The 24834-nt window shown below is 37.4% G+C and overlaps 1 protein-coding gene across 4 annotated transcripts in view; it reads left to right on the plus strand.

The window, feature by feature from the left end:
• The window catches only part of STXBP6 (syntaxin binding protein 6), a 121988-nt gene extending 98907 nt beyond the window's left edge, over window positions 1-23081 (plus strand). For all 4 annotated transcript variants that reach the window (XM_055790932.1, XM_055790937.1, XM_055790941.1 and 1 more), the window contains exons 5-6: window positions 15109-15266; window positions 19944-23081. In XM_055790932.1, the coding sequence (XP_055646907.1) occupies window positions 15109-15266; window positions 19944-19967 (182 nt within the window). In that variant the 3' untranslated portion in view covers window positions 19968-23081. The remainder of the gene's footprint in view (window positions 1-15108; window positions 15267-19943) is intronic.
• Window positions 23082-24834: the final 1753 nt, after the last annotated feature.

Genomic DNA, 24834 nt, shown 5'->3' on the forward strand with positions numbered 1-24834 from the left:
TTACTGGGTGTCTAGCATTTTTCACCTATTCTCCAAATGAACTTATATATGAAAATTTCCTCCTAACCCAGGTTTCTAAACTGTTTAGATTTCTAACCTGGAATGGGTAAATTTAAAATACAAAGTCATAGACTATTAATCTAGGTAGCAGATAAATAGGATAATGTCTTTCAGGCTACTCAAGCTATTTTAAAAAAAACCCATAATATTTTGTTGCAATGACATATTTTTTATGATTCCTTTTAATGAATTAGCATTATTGTTTAATATAAAACATTAAGAAATAGAACACTGTATGTAGTCTTGATGATGTCTTAGACCAAAGCTGGCTTTTTGGCTGTTCAGAATTAGTTACAAAAGGATTGTTTCAGAATGCCTGCTGTGGCATGATGGTAGTTTTCTAAGTACATAATTTATTGATTTTCTGTCTTTCTCTTCACAGCATTTAAATTCACTCATAAAATGCAAAACAGATTGGATCGTCACCTTCACTCACTGTAGACTATAATGCATTGCATTACATCTGTGCAGCTGTAGAACATTTTGAGAGAAGAGTCTTGGTATGGATGCCACTGTTTTGATTCCCGGAGGTGGAATCAATTCTGAAATAACAATCACTAAAAGCACTTACCTTTCCCATTACTGAAGGTTAGAAGCTGACCCAGGCTACTGAAAGACCAGTTATACTAGCTGATTGTGGTAGATCCTGTGCTGCTATCAGGCTACAAACAAATTCTGTAAAGACATTGTTAGAAATTTTTCTTTATTGAAGTAATACATAGTTGATGGATCTATGTAATATTTTCTGTTCTCTCTCCACTAACAAGATGAAACATTAAATTATTTTTTCCTCTCTTTGCTTTTATTTATAATTGACAAAATATAATAGTACCTTGGCTGGTTGCTGTTTCTGCTTACCAGTACACATCCTCAGTTTGCACACCTATATAAACAATACTCTTTCTCCTCTTTCCTTCTCCCCTCTTTCCCCCCTCTAAAGGGCTAGTGCTGAACTGATTCATTAAAGGCAGTTATGGATTTGGACAGGAAAGTACAGAAGGTAAGGTTCTCTCAAGTGTTCATTTAAGCTTGCAGTTAGAAAAGTCATTGCTATCCTGACCTGGACAGGTTTTTAGTATCATATCCTTCTGCTCCTGCCAAATTAAAGTCAGTAGTATCTTTCAGACTTCCTTTATCCCCCTTCAGGAACCATAGCAGACTCTTCTTCATTCACTGTGCACTTCAGCTTTAAGTTATTTAGCTTTTGAGCATCTGGATACTGCGATTGTTTTGCATAGTTCATGCTTGATAGGTTTGCAAAAGTGAAGAAACTTTATTCCATCAATGTCTCATTTAGAACATATCTACAAAGCAGTGATAAAAAAGCCCATGCATACAACTTGAGCCTAATTATACTGGTTAGTAGAGTACTGTCAGTAGTCTAGTTATAACAGTCTTGAAATCAGAGTGTTTACTCAGGTCCTCAGGTAGACTTTGTAGCCTCTTCTGAGCTTGTGCAGCTGTGACAATATTACTTGCAAGACCCTGGATTAGCTAGTAGTCTGGGCATGGAATGGCTACGTAGTTGGCAGTCATTGCAGGAATCTGAAATCTAGACACATTCTTCATTCAGTCAGTCAATCCAGAAGGAGTATGTAGCTTTCTTTTTTGTCTTTCTTTTCAGTAACTAGGTTAAACCCAGGGCTAAAACAAGGAGTGGGATATTATGCTCTAGACTGACAGCTGAACAGTTAAGCCTATCATTTTGCCTCCTACATTCTTTATCATCAGTAGGACCTTTGTACCTTTTTAAAACTACAACATTATGATTCACAAGTTATTGTTTTGTTATTGTTAGAAATAACTTGAAAGCATCTGTTTAACTCTCAGGCTATAGATATTACTTAACTAGTAGCAGGAAGAAAATATGCTGTTTCCTCATGTGAGAACTGAGATATGTTAAACTTGGCTTGTTTTGGCCTTAAAAGTACCAGGTTACAGATATGTTAAAAGAAATGGTATGCAGATGTAAATAACTGATTCAAAAGCAATGAATTAACAAATGGGTTATATTAGAAAATGTTTTTAAAGTATAGAATATTCCAAATTACTAGAATTAATGTTACAGGCTTTTTTTCAGGTGTTGCAAATCAGGAAGACTGAGAAGTATGGGGTCATTTTAAGAAATTTCTAAAGGGTTAAAGAGTAATCCTCTGGTTTGTTTTGTTTTTTTCTGTCTTATGTGCTTTGGACAAAATGTGAAATTAGATGGATTTTTTTAATCTAAAAGTCTTTCTGCTTGAAAATAATATGCAATATTTTCCTGCATTTTTCTATTCATAGCCGTTCTTGGCCACTTGGCATTAATGGGTATTGAAAGATTCATTTGTGTCAGAAGAAATTGCCTACCCCACATCAAAACAAGGGAAACTAGTGTAATCAGTCTTAATTTCAGATCACTTCTTATTCTGAAACCTGTGTTACTTTCCTGGGTGGAATCAGATTTTTGCAAAGATGGAACATTGATCTGTGGCTTGAGAGTACAGTGATTCTTAATGTTGCATGATTGGTAAAAGCTAAATTAAGTGCAGAATATGTACCACTCAGCTACCAGACTTTGGTAACTAATGGTTCTTTGAAAGGTCATAAACTTTGCAGATTCAGGTGCAAAGACCTACAGAAGTGTTTTCCATGGACTTTCACCTTCTTAGAAAGTAAACAAATCCTCCTGTCTAGGCTGAGCTAGGAGACTTCTAAATTTTAAGGCTCAAATTTAAGCTGTGAAGTATATTTTCCTTGAAAGATAAGTTGAGAAATTGATGTTCAGATTTAAGTTCAAGTTCAAGTATTTCAAAATTAAATTAAATTAATGAATCCAGTAAAGAAAGTACTTTCTATCACTGTTCTGTCTTTCACATCACTTAGTCATCCTTTTTGGCTGATAATTTAAATATTTAAATTATCTAGAGAGCATTCCATTCCTTTGATATGGGAATTCATTAAGTTGTAAGAGGGAATTGTCTTACAGGGTTACAGTCACAGAAATATGGTTACTGTAATCTTTTACTTAATAACTTAGGCTGTTTAATAAGGCTTTTGCATAGCTGTTTAAGAGAGGTCAGAAACCTTTTATCTGTTTCCTTCTCTTTAGCAGTAGTTTCCTCTTTTATTCAAAAGAGCTCCTGAAGGAGGCTGTCAATACAGCACCGATACACGTGAAAGGATGTGTTAACTGTCACTTGGCAGGGAGGTGAGAGGGATGAAAGACGAGAACACCTTCCATTTGTCCTGTCACCCTTTATGATCATCTGTTAGGTCACAGCAGTGATGGAAAGCCTTGGGCTAATGGTAGTCTAGGAACTGTGACTCTCTGGTAATGATGGTTTTAACTGAACAAATACACTTAGTAAGGAGAGGCAGCTTATGGAAGTGTGAAGTGCCATCATCAGCTGGAACTTTATCAGCCTAAATATTTTGGTTTTGAAATACCTACTTAGTCCTTTATTACTATAAGGGAACTATAGAGTTGCCTTAGTCCTTTATTACTGTTGTGGCATTTCTGGTGGGTCATTCTGGACACAGTTGTTCCTCGAGAACAGCTTCCATGACAATTTCAGTGGAGAAGGAGATTTGCTTTCATGTCTTCAGTGCTTTGTCACAGTAATGAACAACTGTTGGGTTTCTTTTTATGACATAATTCTTTCTCCTAACTGCTGAATTAGCGAATTGCTAAATTATCCAGATTGCTGAATGTGACTAATATGTGGGAGTCACTTGAGTCTTGACAGCCTAGGGGAAACTTTCAGATTAGAGAAGCTTGCAAATTCCTTTTTCCCTTTTTCCTTGCGAAAAAAAATCCCTTTCCTAGGCAGTTGAAATGTCATCTGAACAAATGCCAGGTAAAGAACTGGAGCTTCTGTAGTCACTTTCTTCTTTCTGAAGTGTTGTTTTCAGTAGCTAAGTATAATTGGGAGAGTGGAGAAGGAGGTGGCTTTTGCAGAGTGCTCTCTGCAAGAGTAACTGAACATATAAAGGCTACATTCAAGCTGATTTTTATTATTGAAAATGGTTGATTGAAACAGGTGGGAGAAACGTGCGCAATTAGCAGAGAAAACATTCAGACATAGACATTGTCATACCAGTCCTGGCTGACTGGGATGTTGCTAAAAGATTACCCTTAAATGCATAGCTCCAGGGTTAAAAGACCATGTTCTCCCTGAGGGCAGCTGCTCTTGCACCGCCGGTGAGTCTCAAGCCAGACACTGTGTTTTCGTTTGATGCATTCAAACCATTGCTCTTGACTGACTCCATCCTCACCTTGACCAGTTCTCACTCAGTCTTCTTCATTCTCACTCATGAACTACAACCTTATTTCAGCCTATGTGGTAAAAGAAGTTGGTGATTTTTTGAATTTGTTACTTAAATGACCTTTTTGTAAATACACAGATTGAGTTTGCGGTAAACACAGAGTTTTCAGAACCCTTTAGATTGTCTTGACAGGAAAAAGATTAATTAGGCATTGTGTTGGTTTAGGCTGGGACGGAGCTCATTTTGTTCATTGCAGCCAGTATAGTGCTGCATTTTAGATTTGTGACCAAAACTGTGTTGAGAACACACTAGTGTTATAGGTGAGCAGTGCTTACACAGTGTCAAGGCCTTTTTTGGTTTCTTGTTCTGCCAGCCCCCTGTGAGTAGGCTGGGGGAGGGGACACAGCCAGGGAAGCTGACCCAAACTGACCAAGGATACTCCATGCCATGTAACAGCATGCTCAGCAGTAACAACTGGGCAGGTAGCAGGGGGCACTTTTCCCAAGGTATCCATTGCTCAGGGACCGGCTGGGCTTTGGGCAGCTGGTGGTGAGTGACTGTATTTGCATCATCTGTTTTGTGTTGTCTCTGCCCCCCCACATGCTCCTTCACTACTTAAACTATGAATTTTCTTGCTTTTGCTCTTCTGATTCTCTTCCCCCATCCCACTGGGTGGGAGTAAGCACATATCTGGGTTGGAGGTTACCTGCCAGCCAGGGTCAACCCACCACAGGCTTTTATTCAAATAGATATATTTTTTTCCATACTAAATATAATTTTTTTATAGTAGTCACTGTCTTTTTGTCCTATATGAAATATGTTTCCTCTTTCTGAATAGTCCTTACAGAAAAATATTCTTATTTTGAATATAACTTGATTGGATATTTCAGCTTGTGGTCATGAAGAAACATAGGAAGTACAGGATTTTGCCTACTGGTATAGATGGCTGAAAGGTTTCAACTAAAACCCCCATGCTTTTATTTTGTAGGATGACATCAATAAAAATCCACATGGATGTTATTCCATTTCCAGTTACTTTACCAGTTAGCTGATAAAAAGCAGCAAAGCTTGCAAGCTTCTTTAGCATTCACAACTTTCACAGCTCTCCACTTGTGGCCCCAGTGGAAGTGCATTTAAGATAAATGTTTAAATTTGGCATCTCATTCTCAAACAGAAGCTTGTCATCATGCATAGCTGCTGTTCTTCGTTTTCATTGCACATTCTGCTTCTTGAGAGGTTGGCTATAATAGTGGCATTGCTTGAGATCTTGTAGAAATCCAGTACTTTTCCAGAGTACACCCCTTTAACTCGTAATTGTCAATAATGGGCAAATATCACTGCTCAGTAAGATTTTTAGACTTTATTGATTTTATAATCCCTAAGAAAATTACTGGTTCTAGACCTGTAATTTTTTTGAAGTTATTACATAAAAAGTCTTTTCCAGCTTGGATGTTTAGATAGGAAGTTTTTTCCCCAAAGGTGTGAATTTCTGTGTATTTGGCCTGTATTTGATATACTCAGTTAATAATCTAGACTGTAACTATTTATCATTATATGAGCCCTAATATTAACTGTCATCATTAAATGTTATTTAATACTGATTTTAATTTGTCAGCATTTACCTGTAAGAAGATACTTGCTATAAATGTAGTAAAAGTAACAGCATAATCTGCATGTACCCCTCACCCCAGATTAACAATTTTTTGAGCGAAGTAAGGACAAGAGACAGATGCCTACAATAAATTGAAGCAAAGATATGTTAAATTATTTTTTTTTAATTTTACTGTTTGAAATTTGAGTCAGTAATTTGATCAGAACAGTCTCTTCATGCCTAGTGCAGGCATTCTTAAGAAGCACTCCTTATATGCAAAGTTTTTCTTCCTGTTTTTGGTCTTTGCCAGATTTTCTGTGGAGAAAATCTTCTTTGATCCTTTTTTTCCACCTTTGAATCTGGTCTTACTTAGGTGACCCAACAGAGTAATACTTGTAAAGCTTTAGATAACATACTATTTCACATATCATCTATGCAATAGCTTTCTTTTAGTATCTGGAAGGACACTTATCTTTTCAGTCAATAAAAATAATCTGTGCATATAAAAGCATTTATATTAGTTTAACTACTCAAAAGTATCAGTAATTTACTTGACGCCGTTGCTATGGAGTACTGAGTAAAACAGAACAGAATCTCAGTAGATCAAGAGGTATTCTCATCATCAAGAGATCTCATCAATTATTTTTTTTTTTATTCTAAATGGCCCCTGTGTTGTTTGCTGTCACTATTTAAAATAACAGGGTACTAGCATCAGTGATAATACTTTCATTTTCTTCCAACTGTGGCAAGAAAGCTTATCCTACTCAACTGTCTGTGGAAGGGATTTTTATAGTCCCTTACAGAACTGTGAAAAGGCTTGGTTTTTTGTAACACAGCTCTTTCTAAATCTAATATTTTGCAGTCCACATTGAGAGATGCGGATACACCTTGCTTGTTAGCAATAAAAATATTGAACTTTTGAACTTTTAAGTTAAGTTGGTGGGGTTTTTTGTTTTGTTTTTTTAAGACCTCATCTTCTCCATTTAATTAAATTTTATTCCTTGTGGTCTGCAGAAGTCATTCTGTTTGTGTGCAGCTTTCAGGTTTTGATCTGTTAACGGTCTGCTGTGTTTCGTACTACTTGATTTTCTTGTTTGTGTGGTTCTAGTTGGGATATGTTGAAATAGGAGAGTTACATGCATCTGGATGATCGCTGTTTATTTGGTGTGTTTGGAGGTAATATCATTTGGCCAGCTAAAAGTCGCATCACCTCTTTTCATAGAGAAGTTTATGAAAAGAATTCAGTCAAGATGATACATGCGAAGATACTTTGTCTCATAAGATCCCCAAAGCTACAAATAGTTGGAGACTTGGAAAATATATTAGATAAGTATCACTATATATTTAACTTACTCTAAGACTTTTTTGAAAACATCTGTTGATTTTTGTAATTTTCTTAAAGGTCCATCAAATCTTGTTAAACAGCATCTTCAGGAGTTTTCTTGGAATGTAATGAACATTGAAAACAGATCAGACCACAATCTACTTAGCCTACTATTTTGTCTTTGATAGCAGTGATCACCTTAATTCATTATTTGCCAAACAAAATTACCAGTTCCAATGCTTTTGGGAAGAGGAATACACATCCTAAAGGGAAGGTTTACAGCATTTAAGTAGGTTAAAGTATGGTTCTCTGAAGGAGACCAAACAGCTGGCTTCAGTACAGCTCCTACCTGTAACTAGATTGGATAAAGTGGAAGTAAAATTAAATAATAATACGGGCATAAGTTGTGTTACTGTTGGCAAACAATAGTAACTGTAACTTGGGATTGAGACCTTCTGTTACTTGTTCTAGCTGTTGTGAGTCCGAAGTAATGCTGTAGGAATCACCCATTTTCTGCTTTGCTCAGAAACACTTCAGTGTTCCTGTGGGGCAAATCCCCACATAATCAAGGTCTCATACTTGAATGTGGAGAGAAGTTTTGCAGTGGAACTGCTCGTACTCTAGTAGATCTAGGGGAGGTTTAGGGAAGCCTTACATCAGGGGTGTTCATTGCAGACTGCAGAGCCTGGGTACTCACAAGATGTTGCTCAGCACTGCGGGTGGAGATAATTAGCTGAAACAAGTACAAATTCCTGTGCAGCAACCCACACTAGAGGGTTTCATCCCCCTCAATTTCCTTCTGTTTGAGTCACAGTGCCTTCAGATTTAGGATAACAAACATTATCTCTGCCAGAGAGATAACCTGCCAGAAACAGAATGCTAAAATATTAGCCTTTCACTCACAGACAGAAAAGGACATTAGGTAAAAGTCTCACTGTGGCTGATATGAGCTGCTGTACTGGTAGATTTGATTTATTTTTTTCTCTAGACTATTAACTCTTTTTAAAGAAGTAGTAAATGAGTTTAGTATCAAGGAAATACTGTGGATCTTTGTTGTGCAGTGGTTATGGGTAGGTGTTTTTAAAAACCTTTTATCAAAACCAAGATGGAGGCAGATAAAAAATGATTGACAATTCAAAAACAAAATAACAAAAAAAAACCCACCAAAAAAACCTAAATAAAATAAATAAAAAATCCCCCCCCCTAAAAATCCCAAACCACTTCTATGTTGAGACATGCAAATGACTGTCCTAAGTTTTATTGAGTCTGGAATTTGATTGACAACTAAGACAACATCTAGCATGAATAGCTATATTATGTGTAGGACTGAAGGTTAAATGAGGTTTTCATGAGTCTGAGTTCTATTTGCATCCATACAGAAGCTTTGTTATTTAGTAATTTTTTGAACCAGGTAATTATTCTGTGATGAAAACTTCAGTTGCTAGTTGAAATACATTTTTTACCTTTCTGAGACTATTGGGCAAATCCTTGTGAAAAGTTTTTCTAGACACACAGAGGGCAAGGAGTGCTGGCACCAGAGACTTGTTAAAAGCAAATTGTTCCCGACCAGCTTGTCTTCTGTGATAAAGTGACTGGCTTGGTGGATGAAAGGAGAGCAGCAGATGTCCTTTTCCTTGACTTCAACAAGGCATTCAACACTGACTCCTCTAGCATCATCATAGTAAAGCTGGGGAAACACAAACTAGATAGGTGGACAGCAAGGTGGGTGGACATCAGGGGTAATGGTCAGCAGGTCCAAGTCCAAATGGTAGCCAGTTATTATTGGTACTCATTTTAAGTCAGCACCAAAGTCCGTGCCATTTAACAGCCTGGATGAGAGGATGAGGTGCTAAGAGAGACCTAAGGAATTAACTGTGGTTCTTTAAGGGAAAAATGTAACTTTATTATATTTCTGAAGTTCATTTAAAAATAGACGTATTATCTTTAAAAATCACAGAAGTACTTGAGCTGAAATTACTATTTATCTTGAGCATATTTGCTATGCTTAGGTGACTTGCTGGTAAGATTTGGAACCTGCGAACACAAGATCAAAATATTAGCAAACTGGAGGGAGAGGTGTTGTAACTTTATTTATAATTTAATCAAATTGTATGTGTGTACATAGAATCTAATAATCATTGGTATGAGGGGTTAGAAAACTGCTATAACTTAGAATTTAAATCTGGTCTGTTACAAAAGTCAAAAGGATCATCGTTAATTAAAAAGATTATTTATTTTTAAAGATTCCCCCTTGAAGTTACATTCTGCCTTTGTCACCTCCATTTTTGAGGAGTGATGAGGTAAACTGATGAAGTAAACTGGAAAGTAATCTTAATTTCTAGCTATAATTAGAAATACAGTCTTAAGTTCTCTTTCACCATTCTTTGTCAGGAAACCAAAATCTCTTCCCCTCTTAGTGTATGTTTTTCATTTTTTAGTATTTGACTTTTGTCAATTTAAACTGCATTTTCAGGAAGTGTTTTGAAGTAACTGGGAAAGAGAGATGGTGCTATACTCTGTAGCCTCTTCCCTTCTTCAGACCACTTTCGTGCTTACAAAAAGCATCTCTGTGATGCTTCCTTCTGTCATAAGGATATGTTCATTCTATATTGTTCAGCACCTTTCTCTTTTCCCTAGAGTCCTATAATTTTGTATTGATATTTTAATTGTTCAATGATTTTGATTAAGTGATGAGTGCACAGACAGTTAACAAAACACAAAATAATGAAGGAGAAAGAAGTCATTCTTTGTGTTTACAATCAGTGTTTCCAAACTTATGTTGAACTTTTAGTGGCACCAGTACATCTGAGTGTAAATAGTATGTGTAGGCATATAGAATAATTGTGTTGTGATGAGGTGGTCTTGTAAATGAGCTTGAACTGATTGTCATTATGCTTTTAATGTTTATTCAGTGACACAGGTCCGGTTTTATGCAATTCAGTGGGAACTATAAATACCTGTTTTCTTTCAATAAAAAAAAAGTTTTTATGTCATAGATGGAACTTCTTAATTATCATAACTAATTGCATTTATTTCCTTTTCAGAAGTTCGTAGATAAATGCTGTATTAATGCATATGTAATTAAAGAGTGAATGCTTGCATTTAAGAATCAGTCACTGTAGAGTCTTATCACTAAGGTACAGATAAATCCCTGCAATGAACTAAAATACATTTGATATAGCTAATAGAGAATGTGGTGAACCTTTTGTGAATGTGTGATAAAACAAATCATGCAAACTAAATAATTGTGTCTCTAGAGGCCAGTTAGTTTCTTCAACAAATAGAGCAGTTCCTATGCTGATTAATGGGTAGTATCTCTACATCTTTCAGGTACTGCATATGGTGGTTTAAGGATGTAGTTTTCTCTTTTGCATGATAAAGGCCTAAAGCAATGTCACCTGATTTCATGGGCTGCAAGACCCTCTGATACAGCTTGTAATCATAAGACAAAAATTTAAAAATTAGTCTGAAAGAGAGTTGCGGTGCTTCCTGCAAAGTGTATTTCTTCAGTTTTTATGTCCATAAGAAAGAAACACTGCTGGGGTCACTGGTATAAAGCATTCACCCAGGGGTCGATGCCCTTCTGCTGTTTTGGCGCTTTGGGACCCCAATAAAGTTATGTATAATTAGACAGGTCACTAATTTTTTTTTTTTTGGGGGGGGGTGGAGCTTAATTCCAACAGTTTGTATTTCACTACAGCAAATTCAAAACCAAATGTGTAATTTGCGTAGAAAATTGGATTACCAAGCTGTGTAGCTATTGATTGATTTGGAAATTTGCATTTTCCTTTCCTCTGGGTAGACAGCTTCAGACCATAAGACAAAAAGTATTACAGAATTTAAAAGCTGTATTAGAAGTGACCTTATTGAGCCACTTGTTTGAGTAACTGAAAATAAATCAGGAGTATGTTTCTGTGCTTTTATATATAGTAAAATTAGACTAAACAAACCCACTGAATTAAGCTTGATTTGTTTAGTTTCAGACTTGAAGTTGGCCTAAATGTATGTGTTTTGTTGGTACTAGAAAGTAATATTAACCTAGTACTTTATATTAAGCTCGGTATAAATACACATTTCCCCCATGTTATCTGCTAATATTTGCTCCACTTAGTGAGTCTGCACATACTGTTAGATAGCGAAAAGCTGTGTGCTTGCCCTTAATAGAGACTTCAAAAAAAGCTGTTTAATAAAATGACAGAGTATGTAAACTTTTCTATTATCCCTTCATGTTTACTTGAAAGAGAAAAGTCTGTAGTCTTAACTGCTGGGGTATGTTCTACAGAGCTACAAAAGATATGTGTGCTCTAAAAATGGATCTCCATATACCTTAGAAAAAGCAGCAATGCTTTTTCTCTCTGCTCACAATGAATACTAGCCATGCAAAATTTGAGACTGCAGGCTCTTGAAGTTGAGTATCTTGGGAACAATGTGAGTTCTTTCTTACTAAATCAAACTCAGAACAGTAGCTGATCCATACCCATATTTTGGTGGTGATTTTCTCATCTTGTAAGTGTTACAGAATCTCTTTCCTGAGAAGATATATGTGAAAAGCTGTTGAAAGTCTTCCATTGAGAAACTTGTGTCTCTAACCTCATAGATGAGAAGTCCTGAAATCCTTCAGACTCTTCATAGAGGGGAAAAAAAATTAAAAAAAAGTGGTTAACAGCAGTTGTCTCATCTTTGGCGAAAATAGGCAAAGATGAAAACAGTCTTTCCAGACTCTAGGAAAGAGATGTTAACAGTCATGTTTCTTTAGGTTTTTCTTCAGTGGCTCAGTGCAACTCACTGGCATAAGTTCACACCAAAGTGGGTACAGTTCAGGCAGGTTTTCTTTCTCAGTCACAGAACAAACTTCTCTGGAGAGCTTGATTCACAGTAGTTCCCTCCTGAAGAACAGCTTAAATGTTTTGCACGTTGTAGGTGATTGTTCACAGAAATGATTCTTTAATACCTCCAGTACAAGTGTTGCTATTCTTGCAGTGATACTAATACGGGGACGAGGCATAGTCAGTCATACCAGCAACCACCTACACATGCTCTAGAAATACACTGATGAAATTCAGTAAACTACTGACACATGGGTTTCTGTGTTGCTCATAGATTAGGGTGGATTTTTTAATTGTTTTACTGACATTCCATTGGAAAAGATTATCCAAAAGTAGTTCTCCAAAACACTCTCAGAACACTGGCTTCTTCTGCAAGTCACTGCCCATAGAAAAATACAGCAGATCTTACAGATCTTACTTGGAGAGAACACAGCATTGTATCAGCTAGAGAGAAAAATAATTACTATTAGGCCAAACTTCCAATTTTGTTCTTCTCTGCTGAAAACAATGTGGAGAAAGATATCAATCTTTTCTCACAAACCCTGATGTTTTCAGGGATATAGAAAATGCAGAATATTTTCATTCTTCAGTTTCCTGTTGCCATTGACAGAAAGTCAGCAACATGTTAACTTCTACTCCCCCGCACGTTTTGAGACTTCAGAAGATGCTTAGTTTTATGAAGCTATCCAGGTACCCTGCCTCTGTTGAATTCAGCAGAAGCTTTGTGATCTTATAAAGCAGCAACAGACTTAATACAGTGTTGACAGCTTTTAAAAATCTTATCCTAGAAAACTAGCACTGATCTATGCAAGAGGTTAAATAAAGCCTTTAGATCACACCACCAAAAAAGGGAAACTATTTCCAGTCCAGTGTTGCCCAGTGCATGTGTGTGTTGGAAAAGCTACCTGAACAGAAGCCAAAATAAATTCCTAAGAACTGGCTTTAAATGAGCAAATTATGAACAAAATAACAATTGACTGAAAAATCTTGAAGTAAGGAAGTGTACAATAAAGTTGTTTGGGTTTAATATTGTACTCGTCAGTGTCTGAAGAGAGACAATGTTTTTTCAAGTTTTATTTCTGTCTTTGTAAATTCTAGCTCACAGTATTTGCAAATAATCATCTCTTGAATATTAATGCCAATCGTTATTTTCCTTTTCTAAGTGCAGCCTATTTGTTCCATGCAACAATAGAAAAAAAACCAAACCTGTAGCTATTCCACATCCTATACATCCATTATTTTTAATTACTGATGTGAAAAATTTAACAGCATTGGTATACAGGAGGCCAGGTTGCTCTTTGATACTTCTCATATTGACTCATGGTATGTGAGTCATTGTGTGTAGGTTCTTGGGTCCCTCCCTCAGCTCCATAGTTTGATACTAGTTGTGTTTTGTTTTAATAAAATTTTAAGGCAATTTCTTATCTCCAGAGTTCCTGCATGCGCAGCTTGTGCTGTTGTTCTGGAGGCCACCTGGGGCAACCTTCAGTTCCACTCTTCATTGTTTGTTTGCTGTTTCTAAGGAAAGTACTATCTCTAAAATAAGTCTGAGTGGGTCTTTTGTTCCTCTTTTTCCATATGAAACTAATAGCAAAATAACCCTTCTAATTAATGTTTGCCTTTTATTTTTTAACCTGGCAATATTTTTGAAGTAGATGTGCTTTTCAGATTAAGGACAAAAACAGTAGGTTTGTGTTTATTTTCACTTGTCTTTCTTTGTCTGTAAGAACAGCAGACTTTGTTACAACAGGAGATACACTGTAATACTTGGTTCGGCCTCCTGCGTTGAACTAGTTTTGTACCTTAAACAGCGTAATTAATTTTAAAATGTTACATATTGGCTTTAATGCTGTGAAAAAAGGCTCTGTGTGATTACAGTATTGGGGCAGTTCAGAAAACAGGCAGCAACAGCATGCCTGGAGGTTAGTGCTCTATCTCTGTTGGTTTTCTTGCTCTTACAGTGCCTTTGTATATATCTGGACAACAAATTCCCTGTAAGGTAGATGAAGTTTTAAACCTTGTGGAAGATACCAAGGGACTACTGCATTGTGAAAAGCTGAATTTGTACTAGTCCTTTTGCTGAAAAGGTTAAAGGAGATACCAAAATTTCTTTTTGTCCCACACGTGTTTTAGTGTGTACCAATTCATACTGACAATGTGTTAATTTATCTGAAGAGATTTCAGTTTGTACTGTGGTTCATATTACACAACTCATCAGCAGTTCATTCCAGAAGGAGCATAATCGCTTCTGTTCAGAAGCACTAGAGAAAGGAGTACTGAAAAGAGTGAGCATTTAAAAGGGATAAATGTAGAGGAGGAATGCAGTTCTGTTGAACACTTGAAGAAACTACTGCATTGTGTGCCAGAGAAGAAACGGAGAAACTGATAAGTTGACTTTGATGGTAAAGTGAAAGATTTAGAAGATACTGAGCCATGCTGGGACTTTAAATACTGAGGTTTAAATAGAGTATGCTGTCACATGAAATACAGCTGGTGCACCGCATGGAGAAGGGAGATAGACCAGAGCAGCATAAAATAACTGTAGCAATAGTGTTTGGGGTGCATTTGTAAAAGAAATATTGTTGCAATAATTATAATATGGAAAAAAATGGTGAATTCATGCAGATGTGTCCTGCAGTGTCAATCATTTATTCTCTAGGGAAACAGCGTAACTTCTGAAGCCAGTTAATCTATATTAATTTGAGTGCTGTGAAGAAGCTGTGTGCGCTTGTGAACAATTTAACTGATTTAGTAGAACAGCTTTCTGAAATGCTGTATGAGCGTGAAGCTTAAACAGTACTGCATAGCTAAGTTATGTCCACTGCTTCCTTATGTTCCCCAAGCAGTACATTGCCATATGGTACTTGTTTATAATTTGCTAATAATACAGTTTGTGTGAGAAAAAGGTAACTTGGCCCGTTAACCAAAATGGAACTACATGGTAAACCAGCACATAACACATCGGCTCTAGAAGATTATAAAATAAAATAATTGTATTTTATACCAGGTGTAAATATATATGTATGTGGGCATTCTAATAGTTTCTTTTGATATTGCAGGTAACAGTATACTCCATTCAGCAGCAGACAGTGTGACAAGTGCAGTACAGAAGGCAAGTCAGGCTTTGAATGAGCGTGGTGAAAGGCTAGGTCGAGCAGAAGAAAAAACGGAGGAGTTGAAAAACAGCGCTCAGCAGTTTGCAGAAACTGCACACAAGGTAAGGCTTTGGTGGGTTCAGGCTCTCAGTAGGTTAAAGTCACACATTCCTTTGTTTTGAGAGGAGGAAGCTCTAGAAAGAATTGCAGTCAGTCACCATTTACAAACAGCTTGCTGTTTTCCTTGATACTGTTCCTCACCTGACAGATTTCCGATTTATAACATCTGCGCATAGATGTGAGGTTTGCTGCATTTCCATTTGAATTAAAGCTACCTTCCTGAAGCATACTTCAAATCTATCTTCCCACTGTTTGATACTGTTCCTTATACTTTGTGCAGCAGTATAGTGAAATTGTTGTTAGTCCCCTTTGATAAGCTGTCATAGGTCTGTGACTGTTTCTGAAGACATGTCTTTTTGTCTGGAAATGTCATTTATGGGGATCTTGAGGAACTGTTCCATTTCAGGAATGTGTGGACATTTCCTGGAAGGTATTGATCATACTATGCCTGTTACTTCTGCATGTGTGTAATGGTGCTGATTGTCACTGCTGTGACAGACATTCTAGGCATCCACAGCATTCAGTTTGAAGGCTAACACATCCACAGCAGAAATATTCTTTAAAAAAAAAAAAAGGTAGACGTTTTCTAAAATGGTTGCTCATGTTCTGCATGCGAGTTTGTTAGTTTTGCTGCTTAGCGCACTTATTAGTCTTTATCATGCTTATGCCAAAAAAATTCCTGGCTAATGTATTAACACTAGAAATCCTAGATTGATACTTTGTGGTTTTATACAAACCTCTGTCTTTAGTCTTTAAAATGTCACAGAACAACTTTAATATTTACTGGGATAATCCTTTACTTTGTAGTTCATTTAGATTAGTATGGTTCAGCTTAGTGGCCTGAGTATGGTACGAGCCTGCTCTTGGGTTCTTTGACCTAATACACCACCCACACCACCCCTAGTGATAACTGTGCCAACTTAGATAACCAACCATAAACAGCAGCTACCACTGCTGCTAGGGTAGGGGGCAAAAGGTTTCCTGCTTTAGAGTAAACCACAGAGTGCTGCTTGGTAGGGAGTTAAAAAATGAAAAATGCCTCTGATAATTGGGCTGCTATGAATCTCGATTAAGATTTGAATAGGTTTCGTTAGTGTGTCTTGCCCTTTCGTCATCCACATGTGCAGAACAGAAGTTCCACAGATGAAGTCATGCTGTGAACAGAAACAAATCTTTTCAACAGATTCTATTTGGAAAGTCTTATTTTAAAATTCTCAGGATTAGAAGATGCAGTATTATAAGAAAAATGCCATCTTTGATAGACTGTGCTGTACCATATTTAGAACAAAAGCTTTACAAAGCCCTGATATAATAATCCAAAAGAAAAACTCTAGGGTAACATAGCAGGAATGGTGGGTAAGATAAAAACATCCACAATAGAAGGATTTATTTTTGTTTTTATCAAATAAAAGGTGTGGGAAAATTCTCAACTGGGATTTTGTACATAGTCATTTCAGTTTACGTGTCTCTGTGGCAGTAAGAACAGTTTCTGCAGGAAGTGTCTTAAGTGGTGCAGAATAGGAAAGGATGATTTCCATTTGGGCTATGTGCTGGGCTGAGATTTATGAAATCTTTCTGCCACTCCAGTTCTACAGATTACCAGTCTTCCTCAGGTGAGTGTGAGGCCATGTGCTATTGAAGCTATCCCTATTACCAACTGCCTTTCAGTGGATGATAGTTAAGGATTTGTAATAAATACTTGGGGTATGTCTTTTTAACAAGAAAATCACATCTTTGTATTGGAAGAAAACAAACTGTAGTTTAGTTCTTAGAGGACTGCAGATTAGTACTTGTCATCTTAATGATCATAAAGATAACAGTAAAATGCGGACTACAACACTTGTTTTCTTGCAATTTTATTTGGATTGGTGTCCCACATCTTGAATTGTGTCTTAAAGGTGCAGTAGTCCTCCTGTTTCTCAACAGTTACCTCCCAAAAACGCATAGGGCAGCCGCCCAGGAATGTATTAGGTTACAGAGACTGTTATTTTGTGGTGGCATGCTTTGCTTTGAAAGAGCATCTTGTTGGGGTTTTGTGGAGCATTTAGGAAGTACAATGTTGTTCATTGTTAAATGTTCCTCTGGGTAGGTCTTTGAGGGGCACCTGCTACTCAGACCTTAGATGTTTGTACACAAAAGCAAGCATATTAATCCCATGAAACCAGTAAAGCAAGGTCTACCTGAGTGTTGCTTAAATGGCAAAATTGTTACTTTCTAGCAAAACAGTAACAGTGAAGAGCTTTTAAAGAGGGGGGTTGGCAGAACTGCTACCTTGGATTTCTGGAGGGCAGACTATGTCCTGTTTAGCAGCCTGGTTGATAACATCCCTCGGTAGGCAGTCCTGAAGGGCCAGGGGCTCCAGGAAGGCTGGGCATTCCTCAGGAAGGAAATTCTAAAGGTGCAGGAGCAGACTGTCCCCGTGTGCCAGAAGACGAGTTGGTGGGGAAGAAGGCTGGGCTGGCTGAACAGAGCTTCAGCTGGGACTCCGGGGAAAAAAGGAGAGTTTATGACTTTTGGAAGAATGGGAAGGCAACTCAGGAGGACTACAAGGATGGCATGAGGTTATGCAAGGAGAGAGTTGGAAGGGCCAACACCCAACTAGAACTTCATCTGGCTACTGCCGTAAGAGACAATGAAAGATGTTTCTATAAATACCTTGTAACAAAGGAGGGCTAAGGAGAATCTCCATCCTTTGTTGGATGCCGGGGGAAACATACTGATGAAGGCTGAGGAAAAGGCTCAGGTACTTAATGCTTCTTTGCCTCAGTCTTTAATAGTAAGACAGTAAAAAGTAAGACCAGTTATTCCGGGGGTACCCAGCCCCTTGAGCTGAAAGACAGCGGCAGGGAGCAGAATGAAGACCCCATAACACAATGGGAACTGGTCAGTGACGTGCTGCACCACTAAGACACACACAGGACCATGGAGCCAGGAGGGATGCACCCAGGGGTACTGAGGGAGCTGGCAAAGTCCTCACTGAGCTGTTCTCAATCATGTATCAGCAGTCCTGGCTCAGCAGGGAGGTCCTGACTGACTGGAGGTCAGCAAATGTGACAGCAGATGACAAGGAGGGCGGGGAGGATCTGGGGAGCTTCAGGCCTGTCAGCCTGACCTCGGTGCCGGGGAAGGTTACGGGGCAGATCATCCTGAGTGCCATCACGGGGCACATGCAGGACAACCCAGGGATCAGGCCCAGACAGCATGGGTTTATGAAAGGCAGGTCTTGCTCCTAACCTGGTCTCCTTCTATGACAAGGTGACCTCCCTAGGGGATGAGAGAAAGGCTGTGGTTATTGTCTACATGGACGTTAGTAAAACTTTTCACATCATCTCCCACAGCATTCTCCTGGAAACATTGGCTGCTCGTGGCTTGGACAGGTGTACTCTTTGGTGGGTGAAAAGCTGGCTGGATGGCTGAGCCCAAGGAATGGTGGGGAATGGAGTTACATCCATTGGTGGCCGGTCACAAGTGGTGTTCCCCAGGGCTCAGTACTGGGGCCAGTTCTGTTTAATACATTTACCAATGATCTGTACGAGGGGATCGAGTGCACCCTCAGTAAGTTTGCAGATGACACCAAGTTGGGCAGGAGTGTTGATCTGCTTGAGGGCAGGAAGGCTCTGCAGAGGGATCTGGGCAGGCCACATTGATGGGCCGAGGCCAATTGTGTGAGTCTTGGGAAGGCTAAGCACTGGGTCCTGCACTTGGGTCACAACAGCCCCACACAGCGCTGCAGGCTGGGGGAGCAGTGGCTGGAAAGCTTCCCCAGTGTTTTTTTTCTGAAAAACAAATCTTGTTTGAGGGGAGGAAGTGTTGGTTGGAGTTCTTTCACGCTGAGATGGCTTTGCAGTATATCTCTACAAATAATAATTTTCTTAAAAAGGTGTATGACCAGGTCCTTGTGTATCAAAGGCTTAGGTCAATTAAATTTGAGTCATTTATTGGTTAGCATTTCACTGGCAGAAAATGAGGAAATGTTAAGTTCCCCTACGAGTTGTGGTTTCTAGGTAACTGCCTAGAGCGTTCGCTTATCTCTGCTTTTTTAGTGTGCGATTATCTACAGATACCAGTTTATTAGACACACCCTAAACCCAGGTTGTCCTCTTGGTTTGCCAAAGTCAGTTTGTCTGCTCTTTTTATGCAGTATTTAACTCACTTTAGCTCTTTCTTCTCCCTCTCATTCCCACTTTCAAGTCCACTTTGGGATTATTTGAAATTGAAATTATCGGTAATCACAGAGGTAGAAAGGCAATCAGTCCTTAATTTTTCATCATTATGTAGTGGCAGAGCTGCTGAACAGGTGTTTTAAATTACTTGTCTAGAATTTCTGATTGTATTTAACAATCCAAATCGCTAGGCTGAAATTACTGGGTTTAAGCATGTCTTTGTTTCTAGCATCTTGCTCTAGTCCTCCTCACAGATAGCAAAATAATGGAACAGTGGGAAAGAGAGCTGTGAAAGCAGATAAATCCTGCTGCCTCAGCACAGCAAAGGGAGACTTTGCCTATCCGTCACAGCAAAGGAGCAACTACATATCTCTGTGCAGAGAAGTTACGGATTTCAGGCATCTTTTAGAGAATGGTCTACTAACTCTTCTGATCCAGACTAACCACATAAAGCTTCATATAGCTATCATTACATGTGATGACTTTTTAATTCATTTTTTTTTCTTTCTTTTTCAGCTTGCCATGAAGCACAAATGCTGAGATACTGCTCAAAGTTGAAATCTTCCCAAGAGAAACTGAAAAGGCTACATTCAGCAACTTTTACAGGAGATCCAGACTTCTGTGTGCTTTTTCCTTCAAGTTCAGTGGAGATGCATTATTTCAGTTTCTGTGCAGGAAAAAGTGTTGCATTTCTACCTTTTTGACTTACTTTTGTTCCTCTTTTGTAATACTGCTACACAGTCCTGCGGTACTTTCTACCTGTACTTCAGTTGTTACAGGAGTGAAAGCAAGCAGGGGAACTGGACCAAATGACAAGCTGATCAGGATTAAAATAGTAGTATTCTTCCCCAGTTGTACAGAAAAATATTTAACTGGTTGTGGACGTATGTGTGGAAATAACATCCAAAGAAAGGGTACACTTTTCTTCATTTTATGTAGCATCAGCGGAATGTGAATGTTGGAATTAAACACCTGGGGTTGTATCTATAGGGGAGAATAGACTGATTTGTCCTGGGAAACAGAAAAACTTGTTTCTTCTACCCAGTGTAGGAAGTTTTCATATGCCATCACCAGCATTCAGAAGCACATATCTGAATTGCATTCATATTTGCATTTTGCATATTCTGTTTTCCCCTCTGGACTGATTATTTGAATAGTATAATGAAACCTACAGAATGTATGCTTGAGGTTTCAAAATTGAGGAAAAAAAGTAATGTTTACATCTACAAACCCATAGCTATGCCTCAAATACAATCTAGAATTTGGCAATCTGGTATGAAATAACATTTCATTTTCTTTTTAACCTGTGATTGCATGGTGAAAGGCCTATATGAATGAGAATGCAGAGGCCTGGGAAAATGAGAATGCACTGTTTTCCAAGGCATTTGGTTTTCATAAATTCTACAGTAAGAATTTTTGGGAACACTTCAAATATTTGCCTGATTGGAATGACTTTTGTGTTAGCTAGTTGTCTGATTTTTAGTATAGTGGCTTTCAAAAAGCATGTCTTGGTACATTAGAATTTTAAGTTCTAGTTTGGGTCTCAGTTTTCAATATATATTATCACTGGAAGGGTGACTCCCTACTTCATTCTGTATTCACTATATGCAATATATGCATTGTATTCTTTTGCTAAAGTAGGTTACCCTTTTCCTTCACAACTGTTCTCTTAACATTTTTTAAGATGTTCTGATATGCTTCTAGAATGAAGAAAAAAAGAAAAAAGATGCTGCACTGTTTTGTTTTTTTTTTTAATGGTAAGCTAGAAACAGAAATCCTAGCAGAAGTTTCAACCTTCATCCTCTGATGATGCCTGCTCTTCATTTTTGTCCTCATCTTAACAGACGGTCAGGAAGCTGGCATTATATGAATGTACTGTAGTTTTCATTTTCAATGTAGAATAAGATTTTTGCATTATTAAAGACACTTTAAAATTCTCAGAGCACCGCTTGTAAGAGAGATAAAATCTTCTGTAGTAATTGAGAATATTTTTGTTACTGCAAGCTGGAGTAACTGAAAATCTCTTGAAAATACCCATTTTGTACAAAGATGCTTGGCTTTAGGAAAACATTCTCACAGAACTAAAGACACCGACTAGTTAACTGATTGCATTCAAACTTTAAATCTTTTTTTCCTGTCATTTGAACTGTTTTGTATGAAGCTTTTTATTTAATTTCACACTGGGAATTGCAAGAAGGGGTAAATATGTCATCTGTGTAGTACCCTACTATCATTTAGATTTATTTAGCATCAACTTGTAACAGTGACTACACCCAGCACCATCAATTGAAAAGGAATTTGGCCACATGTGTTATAAATCAGAACAGGCTCATTAACAACATGAGTTCTCAGCACTCTTGCACTACAGACAATTAATGCTTGCCCTGGAAATGTCAGTAGCTTTGAGTGCTATCATTATAACTATGGGTATTTCTGAAAATTAACCACAAAAACAGCCCCTCGTTAGAAATTAAACTTGTGCTAGAGAAAAAACACTACGCTATCTTTTTAAAATCGGCTGCATTAGAAATCGGTCAGGGAGTACATTTTTGAGCACTTAGCTCTTTTTTGTCATCATCTTTTCCACCCTTAGTTTTTTAACTATATATTCTGCTGCTAACCTCACAAGCCTTTCTCTTGAGAGAAAGAAGGCATAGGTTTTGAACTGCTGCCATCTAGTTGGTCTTCTAAGCTTGTCAGTAATGTAGAATAAATGTGTAAGACCCAGATCAGATAAACCTGAAAAGAATTAGTTGTCTAAATTCACATAAAAAGGCATAGGTTTTCAAGTGTTTACAGGAATATCAGCTGGGCAGGACAAGGTCACAGTTGCACTGCTAAGTTCCAGACCTTTTGTGAGCTGAACTGTTATAAAACATTACTTTAGTCCCACTGACAGGTTTTCGGCATATTTTTTTATATATCCTCCAGTTAATTGTTTTGTCTTATGTATCATAACTCAGGACTTTTATCCAACCATCAAAAGCCATTTACTATGGGAATCCTAAGTAGCCTAGTGTTATTAAATGAAGGAAAAGCGATTTGTCTGTGTGTTTACTTTGTTCTTGCTGTGCATTAAACTACAAGATTTGGTAGTTTTTAGGAAAAAAAAACAACCCAGAGGTGTATAAATGTCTATCCAAAGGTAAATCTTACAGCATTGCAATTTCCTTCTGGAACTTCGCTTGTAGCGTATACAACCTAGTGGTATTAGATAGTTATGTACATAACATACACTATAATTCAGGTTAATGTTTCCTATGAAAGAATGTATTTGTAAATTGTAACAACATCAATAGTTTCTTTATCTTTTTAAAGTTCTGCAAAGAATAACAATGTATTGTTAGACTTTACTGTACTGCAAACTCTGTCTTAAAAGGCTACTTTTGTCTAGCAAAAGTTGTGCATTATGTGAAATATTAACAAAAATGTGCTCTCTAAAAAGTGATCTAAAAGGTAGATAGGTTTTGCTATGATACGTCAGAATTGTAATACTTGCTGGTATCTCTTGTAATCAATTCCTTGGAAGTTCTCAAAGATGTAGAAATTATTTCATGCCATGCTGGGGAAAAAAAAAGTGGGACCTGCTCTATTGAGTCATTACTGGAAACCCTGATTTTGTCATTAAATACTTTAACTGTGATGAAAAGAAAACTGTCTTTTGATTATTCGTCTGTTCAAAATGCAAATTATTTTCAAATAACATTTTTATATTTAACTCTAGCAGAATTGTGCTTCACTCTAGCAAAACTGAATAAAAATTCATTTCCACTCTACTGATGAAAACTTTCTCTAGGTGGAATACCGTAATTAAAGTAATGGGAACTCGGTTGAAGGATTTCATGTCAAAGCAGATTCCAGACAACGGGTAACACAGATTCAAGTTAGCATCCTACCTAAAGGTTGTACAGGTTAAAAAACTGTTAATTTGTTTTCAATTTGCTATGAAATGCTTATTCTGAAATTGTTACTGTTTTCTTTTGACAGTCTAATTTTATTGATAATTTTTATCAAAACAAAAGCAATTTTAATTCCCTGTGGTAGCAAAACTATAAAGGTAAAATTCTTCTACACACAGGGAAGCAGTCCCATACATTTGCATGAGGGCTGCTTGCAGAAAAATCTTAGCAAATATGCACTGACTGCCACCATCTCTTTTTCAGGCTTAAACATGGTCCCTAAGATCCTAATCTCAAAAATGTCCTGTTGACAAACGCTGTCAACTAGTTAAATTCCTTTAGTCACAAGGTGAATTTTGCTAGAATGCATGTCATCCGTCCAATGCTGTATCCTATACGTGCCCAATGCCCAAACTTTTAGTAAAAGAAACAGATTTTTGGTGGATCAGCAACAAACTTGATCAGAGCAGCATTTTGCTGTAGTTTACTCATAACCACGGAAAAAACTACCAAACTTATTGTACATTTATCCTGTAAAAACAGGAAAAAGAAAATGTTTTGTTCATGTTCTTAGATCAGTTTCCCCATGGTAGCATTTTTTGCTTGATCTTACGATTGTCATAAATCATCAGCATAATCTGCTGCTGTGTATAATTTATGATAAAGATGATGGGGTTTTGTGTGTTATCTTTGAGTCATAGAAGAGGCTCAAGTATGAATGTTTACTGATGCAATACGTTAGGGTTTCTAAGTAAAAGATATGCTAATACGTTGAGTGTGTTGGAGAATATTGTTGCTGCCATACTCCTGAAGGCATAATATTTGACTGAGAAAAACTAAGACGCCTGTCACCCTTAGCTGCAAGTCACAATTTCAATGAAGATATGCACTGCTTCATGTGGTGAGCAGATCGTTAGACCTGTCCAGTACTTGCTGAGGATTGCAATGTCTCAGATTAAAATTTGCTTTATTTTTTTTTCAAAATTAGTTTCTCATGGAAGTGGCCAGCTGCAAGTGGGGTAAGGACATGAACTTACGTAAACACTAATTTTTCTAGTGATTCTGAAATCTCTATCTACTTCAAGACACATCATTTCAACTTGTTTTATACATCGTCTGGAAGCACTGTATGGTATGTATATGTTTCAATTACACATTTTTATTTATTATTTGACTTGTTGTTACCTTTCTGTCTACTGTCACCACATGCAATGCAAATTGTGGTAAATTTTTTTAATAGATAATTAATATGATGGCAGCTAGACTTGACAGGGATTGACTGGGGATTACAGGCACAAAAAGTAATTTACTGTTTATTTTCACAATGACTGAGCAACTCTGTAAGGACAATGTTACATGGAGGCATGCTAGTATGGCAGATCTTCAGTGTTAAGGCCAGGTATTCAGGGTGTGAAAGGGTATAACAGCTTGTTAGCTAGCGAAGTCTGATGGATTTGAAAGTGTAGAAAATAGGCATCTAATAAAATTCTGACTTACTTTAAACAGTT

The sequence above is a fragment of the Falco peregrinus genome, chromosome 1 (genome assembly GCF_023634155.1).
Source record: "Falco peregrinus isolate bFalPer1 chromosome 1, bFalPer1.pri, whole genome shotgun sequence".
Taxonomy (NCBI): domain Eukaryota; kingdom Metazoa; phylum Chordata; class Aves; order Falconiformes; family Falconidae; genus Falco; species Falco peregrinus.